This window comes from Saccostrea echinata, unplaced genomic scaffold (genome assembly GCF_033153115.1).
Source record: "Saccostrea echinata isolate AGI-Se365-2 ecotype Australia unplaced genomic scaffold, CSIRO_AGI_Sech_v1 ptg000010l, whole genome shotgun sequence".
NCBI lineage: Eukaryota > Metazoa > Mollusca > Bivalvia > Ostreida > Ostreidae > Saccostrea > Saccostrea echinata.
Genome location: NW_026889759.1, coordinates 3,257,403 through 3,266,713, shown reverse-complemented (window position 1 = coordinate 3,266,713; position 9,311 = coordinate 3,257,403). Strand labels below are relative to the sequence as shown.

The following is a 9,311-nucleotide window of genomic DNA, read 5'->3' as shown; positions in this document are numbered from 1 at the left end:
ACTTTTTTGTCAAGCTGTTTTAATGATGCTTGTCCCTGATAATGAAAGGTTTTATTTATACGAAGCAAAAAGTTAAAATCATTTGGTGATTTAAAAATGTTCCCTAACTTTAAAGTCTTATAATACTTTGGCTTCTAAATGAGATAACCCTTGTGGAATGGGAGAAAAAAGAATTTGCGCACGTTTTATTTTTTTTTTCAATAGCTTTTAAAGGGACAAGTGTTTCATTGCGTATATCTCATCCACTTAGATTTTTTTAACGACCACGACAAGTTTGAGTTTCCTCTTGAGCAGTTGTGATAGTTTGTGCCATTTAAATATGGCTGATTGGCTATAAAACTATTTTTAAAATACTCTAGCCTAGCGTCCTTGGTTACCGATGATCCATGTTATAGTAAGTTGTCAATAATCGTGAGAATGTCAACACTGTGACCACAGCATGGAGAATATCGCACCGGTATTGAGGAACGGTGAAGATGAAACCCAGTAGCCGTGAAAAAGACAGTGTTTTAAAGGAATAAAGAAGATGGATGAAGTGACGAAAAAGCTATTATCAGGACACACTCGGATAGAGCAGATACCAGAAATTCCGGCGAGAACCGTTCGAATTTTTCTAAACTTCGCGGCTGAAGGTAAAGACGTTATAATTATTTACGTGAAAATGGTTTTGGAAACGGGCAGATAAAATTAAAACGAGTTTATCATTATTTGATGGGTGATACATTGTACTAGCTTTGTGTATAGAAACATATGATCGACATGCCATGTACGCTACATTATTAAATTGACTGAAAGGCTTATGAATAGATTTAAAGCTTGAGAAAAAACTCTGTGTTTTGATAACTTTTGATCTCTGTCCATTATTTTAAGCAAAAAGTTCGATCTTAATACAGAATGTTTAAACATATCACAAAGCATTGAAGTGCCTAAGTATAATCTTTATGAAAATTCGCTTTCTTTGACGGAACAAAAGGCCCTTGTCATTGTTGCATTCATTTAAGAGTACGGTTTAATTTTTAAATCAATCTTCGTATATTTGAGTTTTGTACATTGTTATTGTATGATAAATATTGACAAAGGAATAAATGGCGTGTTTGTTTTATAGACAGCGTGACAGAGAGAAACGCTATTGCTGAGAAAGTTTACCCCGAGCTCCGAGACTATTGCCGACAGAAATATGGGGTGGAGTTTCAGGTAACCCTAGTCTTAGCTTAAATTACCCCCTCCCCAACCACCTCTTCATAAATCCATGATCTACATGAGAAAATATGTATGATTTGTAGAACTATTCAAGAACAATGAAGATTTTCTAAAGTTAAAAAATTAAATATAAAACAATTGGTCTCGAAATGTTGTAAAAAGAAAACTAAATGAAAAAAATGCTTCTCATGTTTTACATGTGATTGTAGATTTATGTTTTTGAAGCATTGTAATAGTATTATAATTGATACTGTTATGAATTAATTTAGCTGGTGGACCTAGACTGGGGCTCTGACCCAAACTGTGTCAATTTGGACCAGACGTTCTATGACTTTAGATTGCGTGAACTCCGAAGATGTCAAATTCTCTCAGCCGGACCGAGCTTTTTGGTAAGTAAAAACTTTCATGACAAAGTGTTTACAGATTTATTAAATATGTGAATTCTGCTAATGAGTGCACTTTATATAATGTTTGTTTTATCGTCTTGATCTCCCATTGACTAAAAGGGGTATTTAAAAAACCACATTACAGCTGTTATAATTAATTAATCTGTAGAAGATTAATTAGCTCATTATGTGAAAGCAATTTATTAACGGTTTGAGTGTGTAAATAACACATGATTAATGAATTAATATTCCAAAGATTTTTTCCGAGTGAACATGCACGGAAAATTAATATGCACATAAACGCCAGCATCAATAAAAAGCAGTGGCTTAATCAAGCACGAGAACAGATCTGTTTTTGATGTGCATCGTTTCTGCATACGTATATTAAATTCTTAGACAATGTAGAAACGCAAGTTCTGGCTTATTTGCCTTCCATTCCAATTACCTTTACCAGTGACACTGGCTATACAAATATCTTGGTGTACTTTGCTCTAATCTTATGCCAAAAACAATACAACAGTATCACTCATACTCGATATATAATTAGGACACGGGTATCGTTAACTTTCTGAACTTGACTCCCAGACATCATATCATGAAGGTCAGAGGCCTCATAAATTCCTTCCAGATATAACATACAAAATTCGTCAAAATCATGACTTAGTAAAAAAAAAAATAATTAAAAACATGTTCATAAATGGGTGTTTTACGTCATTTAGCTATCAACATATACAGGAATTTCTTCCTTTTTAATATTATTTTTTGTCTTCAAATGATATTAGAAAGAACAATTGTTGATTTAAAAAAATACTGTACTTTAAAAAGGCATTCATAGGACAACGGTACGGCAAGGCTTGTCTTCAGTCCTCAATACCAGCCGAGGAGTTCGAACTTCTGAGGATGTGGCTTCATAACCAAAAGAGTCGAGACACAAGGACAGCACCCCTATTGGATGATTGGTACACTAAGGACTACAACTCTCTGCCTCCAGTCTATTTCCTCAAAGACGCTGGAAAAGGAATTCCAGCACTTTTCTCGGTATGCCTGCCTTGAGAGACAATTTTTTTCCTAGTTAATATCATTAATGAAATTAAAAAAAAAAAGGATTTTGCTTAATTCTTGCTAATCTTCATGTATTTTTAAATTATTGTAGAAAGATCATTCTGAATTCAACGAAGGGCTAGAAAAATGGAGAGAAATTGAAGAAGAAATGATGAGATTGCTTCACAAAGCAGCGGATGCCTGCTACCTTCAGGGCCTTATCGATGAGGGAATTAAACAAAAATACGTGTTGTCAGGTATAAACCAGTCAAATTCTGCACTTAATCAATATTTCAATGAAACATGATGCAACAAATGCACCTTTCCTAGTCGCCAATCGATTAACTTGCTATGCCATGTATATCTGTCACATACACAATAAATAAATGATAGCATTCGACCCACGAGATTTTAAGAAATACTATTTTCGAAATTTGATACGAATTAGCTTCTAACCTGTTAACATCATTTATTATTTTTTTCTTTATTGGTGGAAATCAAATGTTAGTTCTCCTGTAATGCACTTCCATCAAAATCCATTAATCTATTATGTTTTAATCTGTTTTATAGCGACTGATAACCTAATGGTCATGGGAATAGATGAATTATCATCACCACAAAATCGTTGTTTGATTGCTTTTCGGGAAATTGCTGATCTGAAAAATTATGTGGACGATCCATTAGCAAAAAAGTATGCGGATATATACTATAACGAAAGAACAGAACAATTCGAAATAGACCCAGTTTCTACCCATCTGATAAAAACGATGTCAGAGCGATGTACAAAATTAGTCACTGCCAAGAACACAACATTTTACAGCGTTTTATGGCGTTATGATGACGTCATCAGTCCAAAACACCATAAAGAATATTTGACCAATCTGTGTTCTGACTTGTCGTCAGCTTTGAAAGAGCTGATTGACAGAGAAGTCCCGAAAGTTGTGGTTGATGAAAAAGATGAACTTTACGATGAGTGCCACCAACACTGGTTAAGGTGCAAACACATATCTGCAGATTTTTTCGGCCGTGATTTGGAATATGGGAAACTTGTTGAATATCTTCGTGGGGAGACGAACCAACCTATGGTAATTCATGGCCCTGCGGGCGTTGGAAAAACGTCTCTGATGAGCAAAGTCGCCTCTCAGGTCTGTGTTTATGAACATCTAGGTGTCATATTCCAAGTTAAACATTTTATTTACATTCAATAATATCCTCTTAGCAAACGATTCGAATGTAAATTCAATGAAAATGTTTATCAAATTAAATTCCATTTAAAATTTAAATGCATTTTGAATTCCTGCGTTCAATGATTTGAAATTTAAATTGATATTTTGATTTTCATTTTTACCAGGTGCACGACATAATGGCGGCTGACAATATTTGTATAATTAAGTACGTGGGATACACTCCGAAAAGCACAGACATCCGGAATTTATTAACTTCAGTCTGTACGCAAATTCTGGTGGGATTAAAACGAGACCACGCGTCTGTTACTCGGGACTTTAAAGAACTGCAGAAGTTCTTTCTATCTCTTTTACAATCAATCCCAGAAAACAAAACATTAGTGCTTTTCTTTGATGCCATTGAACGAATTCTCCCCGACCATAATGCACATTTGTTGACCTGGCTTCCACAATCTCTGAAGTCAAATGTGAAAATCGTTCTCAGCGTCAATACAGGGGACAATGCAATCGCGCAAAAATTATGCAATGATGGCACCAAAAGCTCTCAATACTACGTAGACTTGAAACCACTGTCGGTGACTGAGGCCGATGGCTTGTTATGTTACTACCTCAGCCGTTATGGTCGCACGCTGTCAAAGCAACAAAGAAGTGCATTTACCAATATATTCCAAAAGTGTTCACAACCTCTGTTTGTGTCCTTGTGTGCTGAAAAGTGTAAATGTATTCATTCTAGCGATTCTATTGACACTGCCGACTTCTGCACAAATTTCGATGACGCCATCAGTGCCATGTTTACAGCCTTGGAGAAGATGCATGGCTATGAGCTGGTTTCTAGGTCCATGTCTTATTTAGTAGGATCCGTTACTGGGCTCAGTGATTGCGAAATGGAAGACTTGTTGTCATTGGACGATTCTGTGACCAGTACTGTGTACACCAATCACAAACCGTCTCTTTGGAGAATACCCCATAGCAAATGGCTGCGATTAAAAGACGACATAGACCGCTTTCTAGTTCAAAGGGAAGTGGACGGAGTGACTGTATATCGGTGGAAAGACGAACAATTCGATCAAAATGTTAAAGCAAGATATCTAAGTGACGAGTCAAAGTCGAAGGAAATATACTCTTTGATCGCAGACTACTACTTGGGTATCTGGCATGGGAAACCCAAACCGCTCTCAAATAATGGGAAACAGACGAAAAGCCAATCATTTGATCGGCAGGTACCATCACAACCCCTTACTTTTGACTGCAATGGGCAGGTTCGGTTTAACAGGAGAAAATACGACCAAGTTCCCCGCCATTTATACAATGCCGAACGTTTAGAGGAACTCAATCGTCTTGTTTTGTTCAATTACGAATGGATCTACAACAAAATTAAGGCCTTGTCCCTGCAACACATCATAGCAGACTTTGCGTTAAATCCCAGCAATGAAGCTTCCCTTGTTGAGGAAGCTTTAAGAGTCGCTGAGCAGGTCATTGAGAAAGACATCGACAATATGGCATCTGAAATATCAGGCCATCTGCTGCCTTACTACCAATCTCATCCAAACATTCGTGCATTAGTGCACCAGTGTGATACAGCTGGATTGAAACAATGTGCCTTGATACCGAACTTCCCCTATCTTCAGATACCAGGAAGTTCTCTACAGTTTGCTTTACAGTGCTGTGCCCCAATGGAATACTTTAGTCTTATTGGCGATGAGCGTTTACTTCTGACTAAAGAACGCGAAAGTTCCTTTGTGCATATTTTTGACGTTGTTCTTGGAGAGAAGAAGTCCAGTGTTTTTGCTTCTAATGGTGCTCTTTACGTGACTCCAAACGGCAGATACTTTATCATTGTTGACCATGTCACAGAAAAGGCCGTTAAAGTTCACAACGCAGATAGTGGGGCTTACATTGGTCAACTGATCGTGCTGAATCACATAGAATTGAAACCAAAAGAGAAATATAAATTGGGGTCAATTTGTCTCACAAACGACCGAGTATGTGCCATCGTGAGCACTGACATAAGCTACCTCTGCATCGCAAACATCGAAACTTGTCAGTTTCTACAAATTATTGGTCTTGATGGGAAATGTGATGTTTGTACCATATCGCATGATGGAAAATACGTGTTCTGCAATTCCAATGAATTTCTGTTTACTTACAATTTGTACACATTAGAACTTCTGTCAACGTTTTCCATAGGATTTCGGCCAAGTTGCATAATTGTTAGCAAAGACGGCTTGAGAGCTTATTTGACAAATAACATTGAAACAAAGCTAATGATACTTCATCTGAACCATGGCAAAGTGGAAATGGCGTACAAGAGTGTTTTAGACAAATATATGCCTGAAGACACAATCATGGATCTGCGAGTTTCTCCTAAGGACGACATGGTTCTTGTTCGGGGACTGAACAACATCGTTGTCTACAATAGATCCAAAGAAAAAGTCTTGGCATCATTTAAGCGACCAGTAGACGTTCCAAAAGAATTCAAACTTCCCAGAAGCCACTACATTGATCTGTTCTTCACAAACGCAGAGTTTACGCATGGCGGTAAATTTGTTATTGCAACAATCTTTAGAAATATCTACCTCTGGAATGTTGCCACTAACGAACTAGTGACCACTATTCAAGCTCCTGTAGGAATAGTAAAGGAAATGCTATATTCTCCCAAACGCAGTCTTCTGATTACTCACATTGAACATTGTCATGAAATTCAGGTGTGGAATCTTGACGACGCTGTGAAACCAGTTAATTTGCTGGATAAATTAACGGGACCAATCTCAGATATTCAACTCACTCAAGATGGAGAAACTGCCTACGTGATGTGCAAAGGTAGTGATGAGATCGGTGTCATCGAGATGAGGAGTGGTATAATGGTGGATCTCCTTACACACGAAAGTCCTGTAGTCAACTTTGCTATCACACCAAGTGGTGATTATGCCCTGGTATCTCTTGAACCGAAGAAAAAGGACATTTGTACCAAACTTTGGAATCTGCAAGAGAGACAGGTCATCAAAGAATTTGGTAATGCTTCAGGTTACTGCATCTCACCACACAAGAGCAACTTTATCTTGTTTGTGTCTCAGCAAGAAGTTGCTTTTAAAGCGCCCTACTTCATAACCATGTTCCAGATGAGCGATGGTGAAGTCGAAGAGTTTACTCATCCTTTGGCCTTGCGGTTTGTTTTGGAGAAACCTTTCCTGACTAGCAATGATAAATACTTGATTGTTCTGACCGCACATGAATATCACGAATCTCGAGATGAATATGAAACACCAACCATATGTACATTTTCAATGGACGAAGAGATGAAAGTCTCGTACTTTACACCAGACAGTTTTCGAGATTCTATCCTGATTGACTCCATAGTGGACATGCAGCCATGCTTTGACAATCCGTACACGATTGCTGTAATGTATAGGTCAAAAGAGATCCTCGACTACAATGATAATAGTCCCTTCGGAGGACTTGGTGGCGGAGCCAGATACGGGTTTATGATCCTTGACATCTGCAGTGGTTCTGTGGTCACGATCTGTGATCCATTCTTAGTACCAAGCTTCAAACTCAAAAGAAAACTTTTATTTGATGAAAGCTACTCCTTCTGTCTGGACGACCAATCAAATGTCTTCGACCTACGTGAAGGCTGTTATATTGGGCAATTACCAAAACAAAATTCTCCACCCCGAGTTATTGCTTTGAATGGAACTGTAGTTATTTATTATGACAGAAGTGTACTGTCTGCGTACCGTCTTAGTTCCGGTGAAATAATCGCACACTGCGACGTCCATTCAAATATTTGTTGCTTGAAACTCAGTAGAGACCAAAGAACATTGGTTGTTGGATGCGAAGACGGTTCTATCGCTTCTTATGTCTTGATAGATCCAAGAGTAGAGGACCCGGACACAGTTCTTGAACATCTCGGCAGCAGACAATTAACGGAACCGAAAATTGTTTCGGGGCGTCGCAGTTCTATTCCTTGGGACAAAGTTGAGGAGGGTGGCAGTGCACCCCAGTCAAGACCAGTGTCTGCCATTGCGACAGACAAAACGGATAAAATAATACTAAAGGAGATTGAACCTGCCCCTGCCTTTAGACCGAGTTCCGACACACTGATGTACTTGAGTACAAAGTCCAAAGCATGTTCTATTATGTAAAACATTCAGAGAAGAATTTTGCTCCCTAATGACTTTTTTATTTATCAATATAGTAAAATTTACTATTAGTCAAAAGTAGTTTGTCTTAAATATAATTATTTATCTGTACAATGTATTTGTTGTATCCAAATGGCCAAACAAGTGTCTGTGATCTATAAATAAGTGCAGCATATTTGTTTCTTTTATGTGTATGTTTTTTATGTTTATTGCAAATGTAGCTGTAATGTATTTTTAGGTACACAATTAAATAAATTTTTCAAACCATAAAACTGTTTCCTATTCAAAAAAATGTCGATAACAATAAAGCAATACAAAGGCAACAGAATTAACGTTGATAATCTCCTTTCTGTAAATATCTGAAAGTATGTTCGTTGTTTAGCAGAAGCATTGAGACTTCTTGATAAAATCAACACAATCGGGCGAAAAACCAATGAAGTAATGCATGAAAAATACCTTTTTATCTGATAAGACTTTGTTTTATTGATCGAAGTATGGAAAAAGGCAAATATCAGCAAATATCCTGTTATTGGATGGACTTGTTGACACGGATTTGTAACATATTCGGCATAGGACTTTCATCAACTAATGGAACAATCGGACTATTGCCTTCCCAAGGAAAATGGGAATTATACTGAAACGTTTCATAGCATGTAGTAGTAAATTTGATGTAAACGTAAATATATGCAAGAGGAGAGGTATACGTCGTTTTTTGCAGAAAAATAACTTTATGGACAGTTTTATGCATACAACAGGTTAATTTATGAAAAAAATCATAAGATATTTTAAGTTTTATTGTCATGCTTGTATCTCAGTTTTGAAACATATTTCGCCAAAATCCACCTTCTTTAAATATCAAGATCTCAAATATCGTTCATCTTTTATGGTTACGTTCAAAATTGGTTCGTATGATCTTATTTAAGAATTTTAAGCTCGGTGACTTCTTAAAAACCTTTTATTTAGACTTTTTATTATTGGATACTAATATACAGACATAATTTATCAAAAAATTGATGATCTTCACTTTGTAAAATATACATGTTCTTAAATAAAAAAAATGAAATAATGAAAACTTATTAATGAAAATTGTTCTAAATATGACAAAATTTTGTCATTTTTTAGCAAACACTGTTGTCTATATTGAGGGAAATTTTTTTAACCTTTCGAAAGAGAGTTATATTGGTCCAGAAAATAAAACTGTGTAATAAAGAATAGCTTTTAATTAGTTCATGTGCGTGAAAAGCTGCGAAATTACTCGAGAAAGTCAGCATTTTCTTAAAACGTGCTACTGTAGGAGTATTCCTTGTAACTGTCCAAAGTTCGACAACTCCCAACAGACAGATTTCTTATGTGTTCGGTAG

The 9,311-nt window shown here is 36.7% G+C and overlaps 1 protein-coding gene across 1 annotated transcript; it reads left to right on the top strand.

Moving 5' to 3' along the window:
* The first annotated feature begins 294 nt into the window (after positions 1 to 294).
* LOC133184163 (NACHT and WD repeat domain-containing protein 2-like) lies at positions 295 to 8,216 on the top strand. Its single transcript, XM_061319063.1, has 7 exons — positions 295 to 632; positions 1,106 to 1,194; positions 1,470 to 1,589; positions 2,412 to 2,624; positions 2,740 to 2,884; positions 3,198 to 3,772; positions 3,979 to 8,216. The coding sequence occupies exons 1-7, from the start codon at positions 527 to 529 to the stop codon at positions 7,951 to 7,953; spliced, it is 5,223 nt and encodes a 1,740-aa protein (XP_061175047.1). The 5' UTR covers positions 295 to 526; the 3' UTR covers positions 7,954 to 8,216.
* Positions 8,217 to 9,311: the final 1,095 nt, after the last annotated feature.

What these genes read in the sequence shown, in the direction of transcription:
- LOC133184163 (XM_061319063.1), top strand. Translation starts at nt 527, where the DNA reads ATGGATGAAGTGACGAAAAAGCTATTATCAGGACACACTCGGATAGAG. An exon ending in ACAAAAATACGTGTTGTCAG is followed by an intron (nt 2,885 to 3,197) that starts GTATAAACCAGT and finishes TCTGTTTTATAG; the next exon opens with CGACTGATAACCTAATGGTC. An exon ending in TGAGCAAAGTCGCCTCTCAG is followed by an intron (nt 3,773 to 3,978) that starts GTCTGTGTTTAT and finishes CATTTTTACCAG; the next exon opens with GTGCACGACATAATGGCGGC.